Raw genomic sequence first — 23730 nt, 5'->3', positions numbered from 1 at the left:
TCAGAGGGAAAAAGACAACTCCAAACAAAGTTGTTAGAGAAAACAGTAAAGAATAGCAGAAAATACAGAGGCAGCAGTCGTGAAGCAGCCGGGATACAGGCTCCCAAGAGACTTCCCTGCCCAGGGGAACAGCTGGAGAGTTTGCTCCCTCTACTGGAGCATCCTAATAGACCCAAAAGATGCTTCTAGTTTGACCCACTTTTAAGTCCACAGCAAATCTTTTGGACTAAGAAATAAAGATTAATGCAGGGCTGGTTACCATTGCAGGCTTAGTATCACAAGGATTTTTTTTTAGAAACATTGAATATGTACTGGAAGTTGCAGATGGAGACAGAGGGGAGAGAGCTACGTCATTGCTTCTCTTTCGAAAAGGAACAAAATAAGGCGTACTAGTTGAAATCTGTATTTTTCAGATCATAATTCTGTCAGTTCAAACTGGAACATAGGAGAAGCAAGCTGACCTTTCCAGTGTCTCATGTAATGCAGAAGAACAACTCTTGTTATATGACCTTTGCTCTAGGACAGATTACTTGCTACCATTCCTGGAGCCACGTATGTAGAAAACCACCTGCCTTAAATGCTTTGCCTTATGAATAAATAGCCTATTCCTACAGCAAGCAGAGACTAAACCTCTCCTAAAGTATCTTCAGACAAATACAACATCATCACTTAGCTATTTAGCATTCACATCAGATAATATAGTAGCATGTGGCACAATGACATCAAGAAACCATGACTCAGACAGTCAGACACAACTCTACTCTTGCTTGCAGTAGTTTGTGGCTGAGACTCACCTTCCTCTCTTGTAGAATTTGGGTCACTTTTGTGCTCCAAGACACTCCATGTGACTTTGAACAGCACCTTGCAACTCAGTTTTCTGCCCACTAAATGAGAGTTGAGGGAGCCTTACTCCTTCATGTCTTTTTATAACATAAGTTACATAGCATTGGTGTGGAATCTCCTCCTATATCTAATGCCTGACATTTGGTACAAAGACCTCCAATTTTAGCTGAACATTACAAGCAAAATAATAAAAGAGTTAAATATTTTACTAAAACCTTAATAGATTTTCTGGCCTCTCCAATTTAAATGGCTTCTCATTTTCTGATTTTCTGTCCTCTCAGTGAACATCTTGGTCTGCTGGTGCTCAATCACCTTAAAAATCCTATGGAAGAAATGGAAACCAAGCTCAGCAGCAGCGACAGAGAGGAAGCTTTCAAAAGAGAACTACCATACTGGGTAGGAGAGATAGACTTCACAGCTTCTAGGAAGAAACATGGAAAGGTATGGCACTGAGGAGTTTTAACCCTTTAATGCTATTGCTGTTTTTCAGCTGTTACTTCTTCAGCACTAAATGAAGAGTCCGTAATAGTGAGGCACTACATTGTACTCCAAGCAGGGACCACACCTTCCTCAGCATGAGTGTGGTTTAAAATATGGCCTATTAATGTACAGAAATCAAACATGTGACTTGCAATGACGTGCTACAAGTACAGCTGATCACTTTACCCTTCAGAAAAAAAAATAAATTCAATCATGTGCCCTGCTTTCTTCATTTTGTATCTTTGCCCTGTTTGAACCTCTTCCTGCCAAAAATTAATCACATGGATTTTAACATTTTAAACACACTTTTGAGGTGTTTCAAGACTCTCCTTTAAGTTTTCTCTCTGTTCTACTATATGCAGAGAAGGATGGATATGGACAGACCCACCTCCCCATTAGTCCCCTGCATACATTAGTGCTAGGGCAGAAGGAATTCTTAGGAGTTCCTGAAATCTGCCTTAAGATTTTGTTTGATCATAAAGTCTTAACCACAAAGCCGAGAAAATACACAGCACTGGAAGAAGCAACAGATTCATGTAACGTGTCCTTGAAAAACAGAAATGAAATCAGGCAAATATTTCAGCTTGTGCAGAAACACCTAAGAAATGTATTGGCTTTGCTAGACTACTATGAAGTTCCAAGAGGAGCAGCAGCATAAAGGAGAGAGGGGTATGACAGTCTGCAACACAGAACTAACTACAGAAGTCTGCTAAATCCATTCTAGTATTTAGTTCTCTGTCAGTTCTTGCCTACATATTTGGTTCTTAAATAATCAAGTTGATGATAATTTCCCTCTGTATTCATCATGACCTCTGTATTATATCTTGCTGTCCTACTGTTACTCACTAGGGTTTTGTTTTGTTTGTTGAAGTTTATTAAGGTCCCAAGTACCATTCACCCTGGAATTATATTTGACATCATGCTCAGTAAGTGGAAGCTACCTGCTCCCAATCTGGTTGTCTCTTTAGTAGGCGAAGAAGAAAACTTCCAGATGAAGCCTTGGCTACGGGACGTCTTAAAAAAAAGACTTTTAAAGGCAGTTCAAAGCACAGGTTAGTGCTTTAGACCCTAAAGAAGGAATTTGTATCCCTGCTGCTTTCTCACACCTAACACTCAGTGATCTGCTGATGCCAATGGGCCTGCTCACATAATTAATTTTGGAAATCTGTCACGGTTTAACCCCAGCCAGCAACCAAGAACCATGCAGCCACTCACACACTCCCCCACCAACAGGATGGGGGACAGAATCAGAAGGGTAAAGGCTAAAAAAGCTCATGGCTTGAGATAAAGACAGTTTAATAGAGAAAGCAAAAGCACCGCACACAAGCAAAGCAAAACAAGGAATTAATTCACTGCTTCCCATGGGCAGGAGCTGTTCAGCATCTCCAGGAGAGCAGGGACCATCACACGTAATGGTTACTTGGGAAGACAAACACCATCACTCCAGATGTCCCCCCTTCCTCCTACCTTATATACTGAGCATGATGTCATATGGTATGGAATATCCCTTTGGTCAGTTTCGGTCACCTGTCCCAGCTGTGTCTCCTCCCAGTCTCCCATGCACCCCCAACCTCCTTGCCTGGTGTGACAGTACGAAACGCAGTAAAGGCCTTGGCTCTGTGTGAGCTCTGCTCAGCTATAACGAAAACATCTCTGCATTATCAACCCTGTGTTCTGCACAATCCTAAACACAGCCCCATCCTAGCCACTGTGAAGAATGTTAACTCTACTTCAGCCCAAACCAGCACAATATCCAAGAATTTGCTGAATGCAATCTACAATCTGCATGTAAATAGCTTTGAAAATGAAAGTAATAGTATTATAGTAGCAAAAATAAGTTATTTGGAACCAATTTACTCTAGGCAACCATTCCTGAAGTGTAAGATTATCTGGCATTATTTCTTCAGAGATGACACTAGAAGCATAGCATGAGATGGGAACAAATACATTGTCCCTCTTTGGTGCCATAAAGAAATAATTCTTAAGAGAGGAGAGCAATTTGACTTCAACAAGAGTGAATTTAGGTCAAAAATAAGAATTCTTGTTTTCTCCATTCTTGCTTTTTAGCTACCATTCAAAATCATGTTGTGATAGTTTTTACTTTTTGAAATCCTGTTTTCTTCAAAGCTAAGAGTCAAACACACTTTATTAGTCAAACTACCTATGATGAGACTTAAGACTAACAAAAATACCTTGGTGAGGTATAGCACAAAATAAGTCAGCTCACTTTCTCCGTGGTTGTTCAGATGAATGACAAGAGTAGTGAGAAGCAAACCCAAACCATCCAATGTCTGGGAATAGGCATGAAGAGGCTTTAATTTGACCTTTTTTTCTCCAAGGCTTTATGAAAATGCCTGCAAGACAAAGTGAAAACATCTGTGAGCACTTCACAGCAAGCCCTTGGTTTAGCTTCATTGGTCCAGACAAGATTGTGACAGTTTTGCTTTTTGTAACAAAGCAGCTGAGTACCAAAGCTCTTTCTGGTGCTTCTGTGCCACACAGATCTTCTTCTGCCTCCTGTCCTTAAGACTGGGCAGTATCAATGTCCCCAGTTCCTTTATGCTACATGTTTGAAGAAGGATAACTAGCTCTTTACCTAGGGTTCTCCAAATTCCTGGTCACCACAACAATACTGCTGTAAATTCTACTCTCTGGAAGAATTCACTCTACACACACACACAAGAGTTCCAGTCAACAACTTCTCCCACTCTGTCCCTTTGCTTTTCCTTGTACAACAGTCAGACCTACCTGGTACAGTGATGTTTCTGCTCATGTCTAGACTCTAGAGTGGACACAGCATTCTTGATGGGCATATTGGCATCAAAGATTGCAACATTACATTACATAATAGGTGAAGAACATTTGCTTGGACATATAATGTCTTCTTGTTTTCCTTATTAAAGTCTTACAAAATTTGTGTGTATTTTAATTCTAAAAGGTATAGTCCATCAAGGCCTGTCTTCACTTTATCTATCTAAAAAAAGTACTGCAAGTAATGTTACTTGACACACAAACATGTTCAATTACAAAGAAATTATCTAACTGTTTTTAAAAAATAATTACAGGTGCCTGGATTTTTACCAGTGCTTTACGTGTAGGAATAACAAGACACCTAGTGCAAGCAGTCCAAGATCTTGCACTGGCTAGTACTTCATCCAGAGTAAGCGTGACTGCCATAGGAATAACTTCACTCAGAAAAATTAAGCACCGAGAAATTCTGGACAACACAAAGGTATTTTTCATTTATTCTACTCGTGGAAAAGAACTGTTCAGATATAAGCTGCACCTTTACAAAATCTGGAAGTGGTGGGCAGAACAACTTTGATATAAGTGGGGTTTAAACTGCTTTTTGGGAGAAAACAGAAATAAAGAGCACGAAGGATTGTGAGAAACTGCACAGCAGGTGGCAGCATTAGGCATTGGCGCAGCGACCAGTGCACTGCAGAATGTCAGGAAAATATCACACAGCTAAGGTACCTTTAAGGGTGGTTTTTTCCCTCGTCCACTTACTGCAGAAGCACTTGCTCCAAGCTATTACATAAACACTGTAAAAAGCATATTTTATATTATGCAATACCAGACATAAACATCCCAATACAAAGTTTTCTTAAGTGTCTTAAGCGCCTTAAGTCTTTTCAGAGTGTCTTAAGACTCTGAATTTGAGTCTAATATGCAAAACCCTGCTCAGTACACCATGCCAAAAATTCTAGGATTTCACCTAGTTATTGGGAGCTCTAGGAAATTTCGAATTTGGGAGTTCTTGGGAGGAAAAAAACCCCCACCCAAACAAAAACAACAAACCAACAGATTAAAAGCCTCACCCAACAGTTTCTGAAAGTGTTGATGCCAAATTGATCCAGAGGTGGAGAAAAAGCAAAATAGCATTACCTTGTCATCACTGGATGTACAGTCTGCCCTATGCAGAGTATTATAACAATAAAGTGGATGTGTAATGGCAATTGATAACAGTTCCTCTGTGCTGTTTCACTTCTCTACAGAAGCTAAGAAATAAATACCAAAGACAGCCCCTTGAACTCACACCTAGTTGTTCTCTCAGATAGGCCTGCAAGTACCAGCTAGCAGCTGGGGGACTGCCAGACCATGTCAGCAATTTATTGTCACTAGGCTTCCCCATGTTTCATCTTTCTTTGCCAACAACAGCTACCTGTGTGCTCTACCAGGTGGAAATCCTTAGCTAGAAGACTTTATTTGTGTGGCAACTGGTCCAAGAAGACCTCAGAGGAAAGTCTTTGTTTCATTGTGTTTGTGAATTTAGCACAGGAAAGTTGCTTTGGTAAACACAAACTATTTCACCTCCCTCTTTGGCTAAGTGATAAAAATGCATCTGGATCTCTCCCAATCAGCAGCTACAAAACAAGTGCACTGGTCCTTTTATTGCATTAGATTTTCTCCCCCTTAGCTAAAGCTGGAATTCTTTGTCAAGGAATATTTTGTAAAGAGCATTCCTGACCCTGTGACTTCTGGCACAGCTTCCATCCAAAGACATTTTGGATTTTAGTCAGTAACTTTCAGACAAAGGAACTACAGACAGGGATGTTGATCTAAGCCCAGCTTTCTTTATACTTGGCCCTAACACAAGCAGCTTCTTTTATAAAATAGAGCTAACAATCCCCACTAGCAAGGAGAAAACCAAGCCCTGAAATCAGCGAACCCCTCCCCTCTCTTCTGTGTTAATGGTATGCTTTAAACATCATTGAAAGGTCACTTCCATGTTTCCAGAGAATAAATAGGAATATTCCCAAGGGCCTTTTTCAATTGATTGTTTTGCCTCTGGGTCTTAATCAAGGGCCAGATCTTTGGTGAGTAGGCTAAATATTACATGGCAGCAGAATATAGGCACACCCTCTGTCAAAACAAAATCTGAAGGAACTGAATTGTGTCCAGAAGCTTTCCCCAGCAAATGAGAAACAGAGAGATGGAGGTAAAAGAAATTGGTGGCACTGCCTGTTTGTAAATGACATGCAAGTTTACTGCTTTTCTTCCTGGAACAGCCTCTGATTTTCCCACTCTTCCCAGAGCTGCTGACAAGGAAAGAAGCCATAGGAACACACCTGATAATAGCCTTTTTCACCTTGCTTTGAAGGAGATTTCTCTTCTCCAGTTTGACTGTACACAGCTTCATTTCAGAAAGCCACGTAGGGCATGCTGTGCAGTGTGCAACATGAAGGAGCTTGTCCTCTGGGATGCTTCATGCATTTTTATGCATTAGTAGTGCTACTGTGAGCTCCTTCACTGCCTCTTCAAATTCAGCCTTAGCCTTGCCTGTGGAGAACATGGATAACTCCTCTGTTCGACTTCCTCCAGGATTCAACTGGGCACTGCTTTTCCTAGCAGACAGTGCTAACATCTGGGATTAAGGAAGGCTCTGCATAATACCTGGCTCTTGCAAACCTGAATGTAAATCTCCCTGCCATACCTGAATGAAAATTAGGTTACCTTCATAGTTACACTGCTGCTTCTCAAAAGGATTTAACACCTGTCTGTGTCCTCAAAGTTACTCTGAGGATAATGCACTGCACAGTTACAATAGCCAAGCTGACAGTGTGAGTTTTGCTCATCGACTCAAAGGTTGTGGGAATTGAAAAACAGGCACGATAAAAGGAAATTCAGATTTTAAACTTGTTTTAATGTGACTTACTTGCAGGAGGGCAGTGATTATGAAAATTGAAAAGAATATCCAGGCATTTACAGCCTGGCTTGCAGCTAGAAATGATGCTTCAAAGTGGATGTGTCACAGTGGGAAAGAAAGATATATTTAGGACATAAGGGGAGCTTGAAAAAAATGTGTCCATGGAAGACTTATTTACTGCAATACTTAGAACAAAAGACTATAGCAGGGGTTCTGTTTTACCTAGACAGTGATTTTATGCAAAAAACAATTAATAAATAATTTATAGATATAACACCCCTCATCCAAAATAAAAGATAAGATTGCACTTTCTAAAATCTGCCTGTCACTTACTCTTTTAGAATGCAATTTCCAAACCGAGAATAACCATTAGACTTCATATAATCCTGTCAATTAGGCAAAATTGTGTTTAAATTGATATGAACGTAGAGCAGGCTACCTTACCTACTGGCCTCAGCTGGTATGGACAAAATACTACTGAAACTAATATGTTTGCCCCTCTTTATACCAGCTGAGGCTCTACAGCTCCATCCACAATTACTGGATCTCCTGGCCCCTTTCCATTGGTACAATGAACATTTCCCAAACCTGTGTTCCAGATACGATGACTGATCTCACTATATTTTGCAGAGGCCAAGATGGAAATTTCAGGGACTTCAGCTATCAATCCTGTCAAATCTGCCCCTTTTCATAAGGAACTCATTGTCCTCCTCTGTCCTTTCCCAAGAGTCTATTCAAGTGTCTCACAGGTGCTGTGCTATGTCAGTGTGCAGACAGCACAGAAACGGAGATGAAGCACATGAAAACATGGACTGGGTTTTGCAGAGAACACTCACATTTCTCCTCCTCTTTCTAGAATGGAAGTCCTGTACACTACCAATCTGATGATAGTAGCCAAGGCCCACCATATTCCCTGGACCACAACCATTCCCATTTTATTTTGGTGGATGACATAACAACAGATGAGCCAGATGGAGCCACTAAGCTACGTTTAGCCTTGGAAAAGCATATTTCAGAGCAGCGTACTGGATATGGTGGTAAGTAGAGTCTCTATAGACATGCTCATTTGAATGATCCTGATATTGCAGTGATACCTGAGGGACAAAGGCAACTCCAATTCTCCAACTGAACAATCACCTACATAGGCAAGGTTAAGTAAACATATCATTATGTAAGAGACAGAACTATGATAACTTCTGAAGTTAAGAAAGCTGCTCTTCAAACCAAAGAGACTGGCTTTTACTCTTTAAACATAGCTAAAGCAGAGCTCAAATTGCCTTAAAACACAACAATCTGAGATTCAGAGGAGATGTCTGGAAAATGTTTTCCCTGTTAGGGTGTTCCTGAATAGATTAGATTGCCCAGGGAGGTGGTGGAGTCACCATCCCTGGAAGTGTTCAAGAGGCATCTGGATATGGTGCTGGAGGATAGATATGGTTTAGGGTTTAGGGGTTACAGCAGAGTGACAGGTTAATGGTTGGACTGGATGATCTTAGAGGTCTCCTCCAACCTTGATGATTCTATGATTCTAAATAGAAAATAATCCAGCTTCAATTGCCTTAACCATTGGCTCTAATAAATGGATGTTCTCTATTGTATACTTTTATCCCTTCTCACGCACAGGGTCTTGAACTGCTCCTACACTGGAAGAAAAGTCTTGTTCCAAAGCCTTGTGAAATATTTTAAGCCATATTTATTTCAGGATAATATCTTATCCTGGGCAAACACTGTGTCACCTAATGGCCCTCTGAATCTATGAGACCTTTGTTTATAATAAGAACTGAGTATTGGGCAGGTCTCCTACTGCTATTTGTGGAAAGAATTCAGATGAAGAGCTAATAGAATTACTTTTACCTTCCCTTTGTTTCTGTACTACCTGCAGTGCTAGCACAGCTGAAGCAGACAGGAGAGCTCACTAACTCACAGTTGTATGCAACAGTTTAATATTCAATTACACAGCCCATAGTATGGTTACCCAGATGTACTTAGAGCACAAATGCACCTGAAGAATGCTTATCTGTTGACTCAGATAGGAAAGACCACAGGTGTGGGCTGTAAAGGTAGGCTGAGGTTGCAATGCTGAGAATTACAGAGTAGCCTCTTTCTGCTTGCAATCCAAATCTGATTGAACAAATCTCAGTGGAACAATATTCTGACCAAAAATATGCTGATACATATGACAAATATTTCACTGGAACATACTGAATTCAGTGTTATCTTCTATAAACAAAGCCAATGTCATTCATTTAAGCTCGTTTACATACAAGCTGAGCAAAGCTATGTGATTTTACTGAAGGAAAACGCTTTCATAAGGCCATGCAGAATTTCCCTACTTTAAAAAATACCTAGAAGTCTTCTAAAGGAGTTTTTTTATGTACTGAATATTCTTTGCAATTAAGGACTTTTCACCTCCCCAGCATAAAGTCAGAATCCTCTTACCCCTCCTTTGGCTACATTTTATCTATATCTATGTTAAATTAAGAATATTTGAAGCTATAAGCGAACCCTGAGGAACCTGTAGTCACTCTTCAAAGCAGAACATCATTTTAGAGAGGTATGACAATGCTCTGCCATGCACTAAAACAAATGAAGCTAATTGCCAATCACATCCTGGCTACAGCTCAGTTCTACATTAGCTCTGTAGTCATCCCACAAGAGACACAGCAAAGAGTATGTGGAGATTTGTACAGAGTTCTGGGAGATCTACAAAGGGAAACATCAAAAAATTGTTTGAATCAAATGCCTTTTATCTTCCAGCTGAATGAGGCATTCATCTCCTGATGCAACTGTTTTGATTGACCTCTTCAGGCCACCTATGGATTACAGAGTTCAGCATTTACTGTATAAACCCCCTAAAAATCTGTGGGCCCCTGTGGGAGGATGGCTTAGGACAGGGATGCTGACCTCGTTTCTTTCCCTGCTGCCATGACATGTTAAATATTTCATTAGCATTTCTTTTTAAAGTGTCAGATTGTGTTATTATTTATGACCACACTAGCCTGTGCTGAATGAAATTTTGAGCTGTTTAAGCAGAGTCATGAAGAGTATATGGTTCCTATGCTTTTGCAGGCACCAAAACAGCATGTAACAGGAGAAGTATTTTCAGGGGGTCAGCAAAACTGCAATAGTTTTGTAAAAGCTGTTACCTTTCTAAAAATTAAACCATTTATTTCACAGGAACAGGTAGCATCGAGATCCCTGTGCTTTGCTTACTGGTAAATGGAGGGCCAGGCACACTTGAGGTAAGAAGCTGTTTTCAACTTTAGGAAATTAAATTAACTGGTGCCAAGTAATTAATGGAAAATTTGGCTGCATGACAAACACATCTATTGGTGCTTTAGATGAAGTTTAAATTCATATCTATACACCATTAAGAACTGAACTCTGTTAATGTTAAATTTGCCAGTGTTTGTTTGGGAGAAATATTTCCTTTTGATAGGCACCAGCTGTTCATTAAAGTTTCCATTGCCAGCTTGTACAGTGGGAAGAAAGAATCCAAAACCAAAACAAACCCACAGAAGCCAGCTCCAGATCTAGTGGAACAGAAATACTGAGCTATTACTTGAGAACACATACAAAAAAAAGAGATGAATCATTCAGTTCTGTGCAGCAACAATGAAACAACTGTCTGTCCCACTGCTCAGAGGAAGTACAAGCCCAAGTTTGCCAGACATGCCATTTAAAACTATAGTGTCCCAGTTCCACTGAGGAAATGTACATTGTTGGATAGAAGACAGGAGTGTTGTCCCAATGAGCTATTACTTGAGAACACATACAAAAAAAAGAGATGAATCATTCAGTTCTGTGCAGCAACAATGAAACAACTGTCTGTCCCACTGCTCAGAGGAAGTACAAGCCCAAGTTTGCCAGACATGCCATTTAAAACTATAGTGTCCCAGTTCCACTGAGGAAATGTACATTGTTGGATAGAAGACAGGAGTGTTGTCCCAAATCTTCATCGACATGCCATTTAAAACTATAGTGTCCCTTGTACATTGCTGGATAGAAGACAGGAGTGTTGTCCCAGATCTTCATCAGAGAAGGATCAGTTTTGATTTTTCTCCTGAGTAGTTCTGCAACTTAAATATCCTGTTAACAAGGAGATACTCTTTGATTTCTATTTTAATTTTATTTTTTTAGTAATACTGTCATTCTACAGCATCTTTAGTGAGACAGAATTTGATCATAATTTAAAGTTTCCAAGTGATGAGACTGTGCCATGCAAGCTGCTAACCTCTTTCAGAATAATGAGTTGTTTCTGGTGACATTTTCTGGTTTCAGATTCCAGTCCCTGTATCTTGTCATATCTTTGTCAGCTGGACTAAAACACACTGGTATTAGGAATCTTGCTGTTTAAACTAGGATTATGTCACCTCTTGAGTTTTGTTTCTAGAGGCTAAATATCACAGTGTTTCTTGTCTATTGGGTTTCGAAAAAATCACATACTATGACCTATAAATCCTCTTTTCAAAGTTTTAGAGAACAAAGTGACTTGCAGACCAAAGGTAAACTGGTTGGAGCTGCTCTAAAATGACACATGCTGAGAATGGATAACTGGCTGCACTTTTTCAGAGTATCCATTTTTTTAATACAAATTGGATAGTACACACCAAGGACTACAACAGTTTTATAAAAATTTAAAAAACACAACACCTAAACTGAAGAAAAAACCCTGCACCACAATTGAATCAATAGAGTCTTGCATAACTCCAGAGGAAGAAATAGACTGACAGCAATAGTGATTGTTGCAGTTAAGATGCCATGCATGGCCTCTGCTTTCCTCTCTCAACAGCCTACCTGACTCATTCTGATAAGAACAGAATTAGTAATAGAATTAGTAGCTTTTAACTCTTAAAATTGTTATGATTCAGTGGGGTTTTTTTCCTGTAGCCCAATGTTGTATTCCCACAGGCAAATTCCTGAACAAATTTCAGAACATACTGCCAGGTTTAGCAGCCAGGAAAACACCCCTACACCAAAAAGCCTGCTGAGAATTTCTTTATAGGGCTACTTTTGTACCTGACTATGATGAAACACAGACTTCATGGGAAAAAAAGTCAGGGGCAAATAAATTTTATCCCTTGTTTGTCCAAATCAGGTTGCTTAGCTACTCAGCAGATGTGTCATGAAAAGAAGAGTAGTCAGGGGCCTATACATGGATGACCTGCTATAGAATCAGAAAATTCCTAATAGCTTAGAGAAGTCTGGACTGATTCCATAGTGAATCTGGTTTAGCTACACATTTATTCCTAGTTTACTAGAAGTCCTTCTTTTAAATAATATTTTCTTTCCATATATGAATTCTAAAATTGTACTTTTTAAACTACAGAGAATTCTCAGCGGTCTGGAAAATTCTGCTCCCTGGCTTATCTTAGAAGGATCTGGAGGTACAGCTGACATCTTAGCTGCATTCATGAATGGCCTACATTCCATCAATCCAGAATATGTTGAAAAGCAATTTAAGGAGAAATTCCCTGCAGAAGACTTCTCGCAGAAGGACATTCTCCAATGGACAGAAACAGTGAGCTCATATGTTGGATGATTACATACACCATGTTCACAAACTCTCTACTACCTTTTTTAGCTTTGGTAGCCTGTTCAGTACAGGTTTGGCAAGAAGCTGCCCAGAAATTTTGGGTACTGCAGTACTTTGACACTAGCTTTCTAGAACACGTCTCTAACATTAAAATCAAGTGCTCAGTTGATCATGCAAACTACTTTGTTGTCCTAGTGATTCAGCTGAACACTTAGGGCTCTGTCCTTCCTCGATTATTTCCTCAAATGAGGACTCAGGAACCTCACAGTCCTTCTGTAGGACACGAAGCATTATTTATACCCACAGCTGTGGAGCTTGTGCAGCTGTGACAGAAGAGACCTAATTCATGACCTACAGCTGTTAAATGGAAACCTAATTGTGGATAAGCATGAATAAATTAAATAGAACGAAGCGTGTTTAGAAATAATCCTATCTATTGTCAGTTACATGTCTAAAACAGAAAGACAAAACAGATTAACAAATCTTCCTTACTCTTTGTCTTGAGGCACACTTGCTGGACTTAAACCATTATGCATGTCTTTTAGTAACAAAAAACCATTTGGGGATTGTCTTTATGCGAAGACTGAGGAGCACTGTCTGCCTCTCAGATAAATCAAGTCCACTCAACTGGACCACTACTTATTCTTTGCAGTCCCTGCCATAATCCTTAGCTTTAAAAGTTCCACATATTCATTGCATTAGGGAGAACTCTGACAGATCACTGACAAAAGAGGATGGAAGGGCATCTAGAAGCAATATTGCCAGATGCTCACAGTCTCAGTGCAGCTGAGAGAAAGAAAACTCAATAAATAGAGAAGCAGAAGGAAAGAGTACTGTATATATATCAATATTTGAGGACTTTTACTCGAAGAAGCTTCAGAGACTGTGCTTTTAAACAAACAAGTCTGAGAGCAAAACTTAAATGTCAAAGCAAGAAAAGGTAAGACAGAACTAGTGGTATGCTGGCCACAGCATGACTATGAGTCAGATAAGAATATGAGTTAAGGAAGGATCTTTTAATTAAAGCACAGCTCAGGTTCTCAGGATATCCAAGTTCTGTTCCTCCTATCCTGTTAGGTGACTTTGGAAAAGGCAATAACTCCCTTCCTGCCTTTGGACTTATTTATATATGGGAGACTAATAATGTTTGTCTTCTTGCCAAACCTCAGCTTTACAAGTAGAACATAAGTTTTTGGGAAATACTGTATTGGTGATCTCCATTGGGTTCTTGGGCACTAATATATAGTGGTAGAACAGTGTGCAAAATGACTTTTGTTTTAACTCCCAATAGATTAAGAACATTATGTCATCATCACACCAGCATCTTCTAACTCTGCACAACTTTGAGCAAGATGATTCAGAAGAACTAGACACAGTAATTTTAAAAGCTTTAGTGAAAGGTAAGAACAATAAAGACAGCACAGTGTAACACTTGTCTTACTTGACTTCCTCTGTGCCATAAATATAATTTTTGGCCAGTTCAGTTGGATCAGATATCATTTCTGATGCACAGTTCTGTTGTTTATTGACAAATTAACTGTGGCAGTTACCATAGTTCTTGTAACCTTGCTTTAAACTAGTGTTTGCTTTTTAATCTCAAGCTGTTGTATAGTACTATATCAATTGCTCCTTTGTTTCTCTACTTGCTTCTCTTAGTAGCAGAGGTTATAGAAGAACTGAAATACACTGTATCAGTATGTTATTCCAATTACCAACCACTAAAATCCCCAGGAAAATAAAACAAAAAACCACAAGTAAACCCAAACTGCCATAGTTCCAGAAACAATCTATTTCTCCTACAAGAAATCTCTACTGTAACTTCTCAAAGAAGACATTACTTGTGCTGACACTTACTTCAGTTTCTGTTAACTTAATGGTTTGTGTTAGCCTAAATTTAGCATGGGCGAAAAAAGACATTCTATCCCTAATGTGCTAATTGAAACAAAGCAAAACCAATAGCCAGTCCTGTTCCTTGCCTTCTGCAGGCCAGGGTCCCTCTTGAAATCCAACAGCCATTTAAACTTAATGGTTTAATAGAGAATTCAGCTGGTAAAAAGTAGTGTTTTTCATTTTAGTATTTCTTAATTTAGGAAAAAACTATGAAGGGCTCCTGGTTAAGCAACCCACAGATCTGTGATAGCTGAAGGAGATCTTGTATTGCTAATCAAAGTACAAATACAAGTTAAATTAAACATAACTGTAAAGTACTGAGTTTATTTGCATTTCCTATTTTTTCCAGCCTGTAAAAGTCAGAGTCATTACGCTCAGGAATATCTGGATGAATTGAAGCTGGCAGTGGCCTGGAATAGAGTTGACATTGCTAAAAGTGAAATACTCAATGGTGACGTGGAGTGGAAGGTACCAGGTTTTATTGCCTCAGAGGACAATGGGTGTATAATCCAATGTTTACAGGACACTGGAACAACCCAAAAGATGGTTTCAGTTTTTAACTCTACCTGAGTGCTCCACCAAGAGACTGGGCAGTGGTAGTGTGCTTCCTGAGGCTGTTTGTCCTTCTGCTCCCCTATATGATAATGGCTAAAGACAGAGGAATAATTCAGTGGTCACAGTCTCTTTCTTGAGCTCTTTGGGGTCAAAGATCCCCTTTTTGTATAGAGCTTTAAAGCAAACAAACCAAAGCTTACAAAGCACAAGGAGCATGCAGATATTACTTTAGGCCATGGTAGGAAGAATGTCACTGTTTTCAACTGCTGTATGAAATACAGTGGGTAGTAACATCACCACAAATCCTACAGGATGCTATTTCTGTTGATGTTTTAACACTAACATTTACATAGATGTTCGGTCACAGAGAAATGAAGAAAATTCTACCTCTTTCTCATTGTACCCACTGCTGATCTGGTAGAAGACAAAATATTCATGTCCTCATGTTAAATCTTACCTCTCTCATCATCCATCCATGATTACCCAAAAAACTTTCCTTTTTTTTTTCTTTTTTTTTTTTTTTCCCTTCATCTATCTAGTCCTGTGACCTGGAAGAAGTGATGATGGATGCTCTGGTCAATGACAAAACAGAATTCGTAAAATTATTTATTGACAATGGGGCTAACATATGTGAGTTCCTGACCCATGGTCGTCTGCAGCGACTCTACTGTTCCATTTCTCAGAAATGCCTCCTCTATGAACTGCTGAAGAAGCATGAAGAAAGCAACCTGTCCTTGGCAGTGCTCCCTGGTCTACAGCAAAATGAGCAGAAGGACAACAGCCCACTTTTCACTCTCAGTCAGGTCTCTAGAGTTCTCAAGGATTTTCTTCATGATGCATGGAAAGATTTCTACGAGGAAAAGTCTGTGAGTCCCAGCTTTGCATTGTAGTTCTGCTCCCCTCTAATTCAGAATTTGAACAACTTTAACTAGGTCTGGCCTTTGGGGGTGGGGCAGGGAAGGAAAGGGAAGATGACAGAACAGTCACTTTACTTTCTCATTCCTTTTTTCAGCACCTTATTTTTACAGCTAAAAATGCTTTGATCTTTTTAATTTCAAAACTAAAAGAGAAAAGAAAGGAATTTCTAAGACAGACTGTGATTTCTCTTTCTGCCCCTCTGTACATGGGGTTTCATGCAAGGTTCTGCTGTACCTTGAGCTACTGCTAAGTTATGGCCTTTGTTTCACAATCCCTGGAATCACAAATTTTACAGAAATAGAAATTTGCCCCCAAAATCTCTTAGCTTTTTGGCATTTGGCAGTAAGTGAGCTAAAGCCAAGTGCTGCAAATAAGGCTCAATTCAGGTATGACATCATGCTGCCTACTAGCTTCATTCCTTTAAAAGCTTCTTCCCGTGGCTCCTTCCCAACAGTGGCTCAATCCCATTATCACTGGCAACAGAAAGAGCTTCACAGTACTTGGATAACAGTGTCACTGCTGCTAAATCGCATGTCTTGTTTCAAGTTAGGAACTAGTGGTTACAAAGACAGATGAGACTTTTAGAATATCTATGTCTTCTGCAAGTTTTTCCATGCAATGCATTTGATAAATAGCTCACTAAAATATGAAGAACAGCTCCCCCCCAGCATCTCCCCAAAAATGTCATTAAAACAAATTTGAACAGAATCTCAAAATTTAAATGATTTAAAAACATATTCTCACAAGAACTTGTTTTATTCAAAATAAATGCACCCTGGCTGCTTCTAATTAACACAATAGATATAAAGGCAGTTTTTAAATATACTTAGAACTTGACCTAAGTGGCTACACTTCCTCTGGACAATTTTATATCTAGTGATAAAGGAATAAGCAGTGTTCTACTTAAGCTGCTCCCTGCATGAGGGAAAGGTTTCTCAAAGGAAAGACTAAAAGGGGGGATTGATGTACTCTATTCTTGTCCTGTACAGGGCCTTGGAGAGATTTATTTCTGTTGAAATAAAATGCCTTTTGTTCCCTTTTCTCTGAAACCATGTCCTCTGTGGCAGTTGAGCAGAGTCTAATATAATTGAAGGCAAGCTCAGATTAGTTAATCACAGGTTTGTTGTGTATGATATTACACACCAGCGGTGAAACCCCTTAATAAAGTCAATGAGAGCTTTACCGTTGGCTTCAATGGAGCCAACATTTCATCCAGAAATGTTCTCACACATATTGAGTTATCTCAGGGACACAACGGTTCTTTGACTCAGTACAGAACGAGCTAATTGCCTCTCAATCTTACAGAAAAGAAAAATAAAAAGTCAAAAGAATATGATGTAGCTGGCAAGGCTGAGAGCAGCTTAGATCATGTCATTTGGATGGAATGAGACTGAAAAGCAGGTTTTAATTTCTACAAACCATATTTCAGGATCACATGAATACAGAGCGAATGCCCTTGGATATGAACCAGAAATGTGAAAATCCTTGGAGGGATTTGTTTGTCTGGGCAGTACTTCAAAACCGGCACAAGATGGCAAACTATTTCTGGGCTATGGTAAGCTTTGAGCTGTAGCTGCTTCAGGTGAAATATTGGCATATTTCAAGTTTACGAGATTTTTTTTGCTCAGCTTTGCAGCTCAGATGTCAGATAGGTTTGTTTCCAAAACACGAGATGTGGCATTTACAGGGCCTTTCATCTCTGTGTGACTCATGCCAGTGGGGGCCAGAGGACCTGATGGAGGGAGGCAGAGCAGCAGCAGGTGTAAATCAGCACAGCCTGAAGCTCTGCTGCAGAGCTCCCCTCCCCTGCTCCTGATGACTCACCGCTGTCAGTCTCAGGTTTTGTGACTTCTACAATAAGTTCATTGTTTGGATCCAAGCGTGATGGGAGGGAAGATGGTGCAATGAAGCATCTTTAGCTTACGTTCCCTATGTGTAGGGAGCAACAGCATCACGCTTTCAAAGGCTGAGCTCCAAGCTAGCATAATTGGCTGCTGTTTTATAATTCCCCACAACCAAGGCCCTGTCTCCTGCATCTGGGAGCCTCCCTGCCCCCACAGAGCAAGACACAGCTATCAGGCTCCATCCCTGACCTTCCAGAGGACTGCATCTGGCAGAGGGGGGTCATGGGCAGGCTCATGCACAGCTCTTCAGCCTGCGAGTGTGTGTGTGTGCCTGCAGACACATCAGCGTTGCTACAGAAGGCACTGGTAACAGGGATCTTTCCTGAGTGCCCCTGCTGTGCCTCTGTCAGCTGTGGTCCCTTCTTCCTCATACATCCTTATGCAGGGTCTCAGCACAGCCGTGCTCAAGGCATCTCAGCACTCTGAGACTGTTTTGCTCCATTTCCATAGCACATTATTCTCTTTTCAGTCTGACTGCTACCCCAAATCTAAGAGCCTGGACCCAGAAGTCTCCAGCCTTACGAGGCACAAGAACTACCAATATGGAATCATACAATAGTTTGGGTTGGAAAGGACGGTAAAGATCATCTAGTTTCACCCCCCCCTGTGATGGGCAGGGACACAGCAGACCTCCCACTAGACCAGTTTTCTCAATGAGCCATCCAACCTGGCCTTGGACACTGTCAGGGATAGGGCATCCACAATATGTGGTTTTCAGCTCTCAAATATCATCAAACCTGTCACTTCGATCAACATTTTGGACTTTCAAATCTGCATTTGAGGGAAGATTTTTCTTGGACAGGGAGGCATGCATGAATTTTTTGTGGTTGCTGTCAGATGTGTTCCTTAGTGGAGTCCCCCCCTTCAGCAATGCTCTCCAGGGGGGGTAACAGCAGCACTCCTTTCAATTCTACAGGGTCGGGAGGGAGTAGCATCAGCTCTGGCAGCCTGCACCATCCTTAAAGAGATGTCCCACCTGGAGACAGAGACTGAAGTATCTGCTACAATGAAAGATGCCACGTATGATAAGCTTGCTGTTGGTAAGTAATGACACCTTTTGAATGGCATCAAAACTTTGAGAAGTAACTGCCACTGGAAGACAAGCAAGTGAAAAGAATACTGTTTCAGTCTCGCAGCACAGGCAATCCCAAACATCCAGATACCACAGAAAGACTTAAAACACAATCATTTTGGAAAAATCAGTGTTCCGAGACTGGGCCCTGGGATGCATGGCAGAAATTACTCTCCTGCTGCTTATTGGTATTTTAAGTGGTATTTATCTTAGCATAAGATGTGTTAGTGATGGGGAAGGCAGAATAACCAAAACATTTCCAGGCTCCCAGCAGCTTGGTTTTCCTGCAATATCAAGTGTGCTCTGTAAGGGCCACTAAAGCAACAAGTTTTGAGGTTTGTCATCGCTGCTAAAAATAACTTGAGATTACCTCACCCAGAAGAGGGCTAACTGCACTGCACACTGCAGTGAGGCTCAGGCTGGTTGTGCAGCAGACAAGCCACCCCTCCCTACAGCAGTCAGCATCCAGGCATCTGCAATGCTGGAATGCCAAGCCCTCTCCCCATTGCCTGGCTTAGAAACAGATGTCTGCACACAAGGGTGTCTGCTGATCTCACTTCAGTCCAATCCATACCTGGGAGCAGCACTGCTGTCAACAGAGGGCTTTAAAACATGCCACATGTGGAAACAAATGCAGATGCTCCTCTCCCCTTAGAACTAGTACATCAAGCAGCTGAAGGCTTATGCAGGCATTGCTACATTATTTACACACAGATCACATTTTCTTTTCTTGCTATGGGGCCATTATTATTTTAAAAAATTAAAAATCAGGTTCTTGTATAGTCACAGGAATTTAGTAATGGAATTACAGGGCCTAATCCAATCTGCTCCTTGGCTTTGATAAGTATTAGATCAGATCCTCAGTTTTAATTTCTGGCCTGGATAACCCTGTCAAACGTAAAGCAAACATTCCTTAGGAATGATAAATACCACAACAAGTACAAAAGATGTCTTTATATCAGCTTATTTTAAGTGAACTTGATCCTTTCTCCAGCCCTCACAGCGTAACAAAGTGTAGGCTGCTTTAGGAAAGGTACTGAGATAATCAAGTGAATTGGCAGAATGAAACAGACACAAGAAGTCAGAGCTTGTCTAATGAGAAAACACTGATCTTTTGGGGGGCTGCTCATCCTAGTTTCAAAGCTCCAGGACCAGTTTCTCTGGAAATAACTATGCCACAACACTCTATCAAGTCTAATATTACTTTATGTCAAACAGCTCTGTCTTAAACCCAAGTATTTGTTGGTTACAAGCCAGAGCTGAGCTGCTCCTTTTGTTTAGTGCATTCAGGAGAGTGGGGACAGCTTGGCAACTCATCCTTCAAAGTGCAAGAAGATCACCCCAAAGATGCAGGGTCTTTTGCTATTTACTAAAGCTCCACATGAGGCAGCTACAGATGAGGGACTGTAACAAGTACTGACATATTTCCAAGAAGTTGCTTATGCTGTCAGTAGGAGAACTCCAAAAGAAAAATTTCTCCTCAGATCAAACAACAATAAGATACAAACCCCAACCTGTTAGAGGCCCCAGGCTGAGAAGGGAGCATGCAGATAGAGAGAGGTAAGAGGGAGGTACTGAGAGATTTACTCCATTTTTCTGCAAATAGTGACAACTTTAAAATTAGAGTGATTTTTTTTCACCAAGGCCAATCTATATCATCTGCCTTCTGCCCCAACACATGTACACACACATGCAAAGTCATAGCAAGTTATTCTAGTGTCCAGCATCATTCCTTTCTCCCTCCCACCTCCTCTTAGCTCTCAGGCTCTTTTCAATTCCTTCAGCCTTGTAGAAGTCTCTGGTGTAGCAAGGAGCATCTGGCAGTGTTCAGGCTTTGCTACCACTGTGCTTCACCCTACACACACCACCCTCTTGTCTTACATAAATTTTTTTATTTTTTCTTTTAAATTACAAGATCTGTTTGTCTATGCTTCATTTGTCAGAACTGTTCAGTGAGTGCTACCGCAACAGTGAGGAGAGAGCGTTTGCTCTGTTGGTGAGGAAAAATCAGTACTGGAACAAAACCACCTGCCTTCAGTTGGCTACAGAAGCAGATGCGAAGACTTTCTTTGCACAGGATGGTGTCCAGGTAAGTTTTACATACCCCCTGGCACCTTAAGTTGGACACAGAAAAAGATAGCACAGCAACTGAACAAGCCCATGAAATATATTCCCCTAAGAGCCATTCTTCAAAGAAGGAACTCTTCTCTCTCCCTGGCGCCATATGAAGAGGACATTATACCATGTCCTTGCCAAAGCAACACAGTTCCTCCCTTTCCCCTTCCTTTCATCCAGTTGGCTCACATACCCAGTGTGCTGAGAAGATTTAGCCCTTAATCCATCGTGTGCTTTTTATTCCTTCCTTGCTCACAGAAAAGCATCAGAAAAGCACTGTAAATCTGCCTGGGGCATAATGAGGCTGCTCCAAGATGTGAGGTAACTCCTTGTTCAGATTCAAGAAAGAGCTCACTGATACAAGTTAATTCAAATTACTGTTCAGCTTTGCTTTTCACAACCTGAGTTCTCTCTGCATACGCAAAGCTAAATTAAGAGTGATGCTGCTTATAGCTCCCAGTGCCTGACTTGTGCTTTCTTAGTACTACAGATGTTGCTTAATTCCATTTGACTTGCTGTTCTTGCCACTGGTCTCTTAATAACTCTTTGCATACTCAACAGCTGCAGAAGGATGCGCAGAACGTCTGTTTGCTCTGAAGGTGTACCTGTTCTTCAGGTCTCCAGAGCATTCGCTGTCTCAGGAGTCACAGAACATATGTGTACTTCATCTGCAAGTATGTTTTTGTGATGTTAAAGCCATATCTCATTTTTTTTGACTTTCAGGCCTTCCTGACAAAAATATGGTGGGGAGACATGTCTCCAAGCACAAAGATCTGGAAGTTTATCTGTGCGTTCTTCTGTCCTTTCCTAATCTACACAAACTTCATATCATTCAGGTATAAACATAACTATTTGAGTGCAAAACATAAGGAAGCAATGAAAAATAAGCCATAAAATAACATTCAGACTCCAAATTTCTCACCTAAGTGATTAAACCAGTAATATAATCTCAGAGTGTCAAAAGGACTGCACTGCTATTAACCCAATCAGTTTTCTACGGGGCTGAGTGATTTATGTCCTTGATTAGTGCCTGTTCTCATCCTTAAAAGATCAATGCCATGGTTTCACATAAATCATTTCTATTCTGCAGAGTCCACAGAAAAGCCTGTTGGAATTCTGTCAGCTCCAGATTCCACACAGTAATGTGTAGAATATGTCTAGGTGTAGCTCCATCTGTTTCTAGATTTGGAAATGCCTGATTCAAACCCCAGTATCATATCAAGGAAAACAGCCATCACAAAGCAGCTATTCTCAGCCACAAGCCTTGATAACCATAAGTCAAGCTTAAACACAGGACTGACATTAAACCAGTTAAGATTTTCAAATTCAGTGCCTTAGGACATCTCTTTGTTAGTCTTCTGCAGGCATAACTTTGAAGTTGTAGTTTTCAGCTCTTTGTCACAAAGAAGATGTCTAGAATCTTAGGGTTTCTTTTAAAAAAAACCCCATACATACACACACACACACACACAAAACCCTACAAAACCCAACCAAACAAAAAAACAGAAAAGAAAAAACAGAGCAGCCAAGATGCTCAGACACTCATAAAAATGCAGGATCTGAAACTTTCAGAAAACCTCATAATATTCATAGAGTCATGTACAAATCATCAGAACTGGCACTATGGAATGACATGTAATTATGAAAAAACATGTTTCTTAACTGTTAAACTACTTAAAAAGCAAGAGGAAAACTTGTTTAACACTGCTGACTTAAGACTTTCCCTCTTCTAGTATAACTAAAGATGACCTTCTTGCCATACTGGCTGCCAGATTCACAAATTCAAGTACTTCAATGTGATATTTTGGCAAAGTTTTCATGGAAAGGTTTAAATTTTGATTCATAATCAAAGTAAGCCTTTCCAATTTTCCATTTTTTTTGCCTTCTTTCCCTGAAAAAGCAAGAGTTGACACATGTTCCCTACTGCTTCTGGCATTTCCTCTCTTAATTGCTACTAAGAGTAACTAGGAATGGAGCACTGGGGAATTGTCCCCTAGACTGACTGAGGGATTTCTTTCTGCTCTAATCATAAGTAAGTTGAGGAAACTGACCATCCTGCTCCATTTTTGTGAAGCATGCCAATTATCACTTTTCTGAATCTTGTGTGTGACTTCAACCTTCTCCTTAAAAGTAAACAAAATTTGTAAAGGTAAGGATTATGCTTTATTTGATAGATTCCCTGTGCACCGAGGTCAAGACAAGTACATGCTAGCAGTTCTGTATCAATACCAATTTAGTAGTGAAAAATGGCTAAGCATCATCTTTCAACTAATGAGTGTATTTCCTTAAAGGGAAGAAAAACAACCAAAGAATGAGCCACTTAAAGATCTAGACAATTTGGATACAGAGAGGACTCAACTTTTTTCCAAGGAAGAAGATAGGTAAGTTTCAAAACACTAGTTATAACTTCTGTGACAACAGTTAAAGAACAGGAGACTTCTTGTGGATTAGTGACCAGTTAATGATCTAAGGAGCAGCTGAAGGACCAAGAAAGTTTTTACTCCTCATAAAGTGCTGTTCCATCTGATTACTGCTGTTGTTGCTCTCTAAAAGTAATATAGAAAATAAACAGGGATATATCACTGTTTTTAGGAGACACAACCTGCTCTGAGCAGGTAATTTGTACAGAACAAGGAGTCTGCTCAATACCTTGGGAATCAGATAGCATTTCTTGACATTCCCTTCAGCTCATGATGGCTGATATACACTGGATTTTAGAAACTTATCAGGTTCTCAGCAAAACCTTACATTATCTGAGGACATCACT

At 40.3% G+C, this 23730-nt stretch overlaps 1 protein-coding gene across 1 annotated transcript in view; it reads left to right on the top strand.

Annotated features, from left to right (window-relative positions):
- The first annotated feature begins 1167 nt into the window (after positions 1–1167).
- TRPM5 (transient receptor potential cation channel, subfamily M, member 5) overlaps positions 1168–23730 on the top strand; it is a 37671-nt gene continuing 15108 nt past the window's right edge. The window contains exons 1-14 of the mRNA XM_009069600.1: positions 1168–1284; positions 2195–2375; positions 4389–4555; positions 7830–8010; positions 10151–10215; positions 12303–12494; positions 13801–13909; positions 14749–14867; positions 15494–15820; positions 17302–17427; positions 18693–18816; positions 20792–20937; positions 21687–21799; positions 23255–23344. Of these exons, the coding sequence (XP_009067848.1) occupies positions 1168–1284; positions 2195–2375; positions 4389–4555; positions 7830–8010; positions 10151–10215; positions 12303–12494; positions 13801–13909; positions 14749–14867; positions 15494–15820; positions 17302–17427; positions 18693–18816; positions 20792–20937; positions 21687–21799; positions 23255–23344 (2057 nt within the window). The remainder of the gene's footprint in view (positions 1285–2194; positions 2376–4388; positions 4556–7829; positions 8011–10150; positions 10216–12302; positions 12495–13800; positions 13910–14748; positions 14868–15493; positions 15821–17301; positions 17428–18692; positions 18817–20791; positions 20938–21686; positions 21800–23254; positions 23345–23730) is intronic.

This window comes from Acanthisitta chloris, unplaced genomic scaffold, assembly GCF_000695815.1.
Source record: "Acanthisitta chloris isolate BGI_N310 unplaced genomic scaffold, ASM69581v1 scaffold9272, whole genome shotgun sequence".
NCBI classification, from domain to species: domain Eukaryota; kingdom Metazoa; phylum Chordata; class Aves; order Passeriformes; family Acanthisittidae; genus Acanthisitta; species Acanthisitta chloris.
Note: the sequence above shows the minus strand (reverse complement) of the source record. Positions and strands in the feature narration are given on the sequence as shown.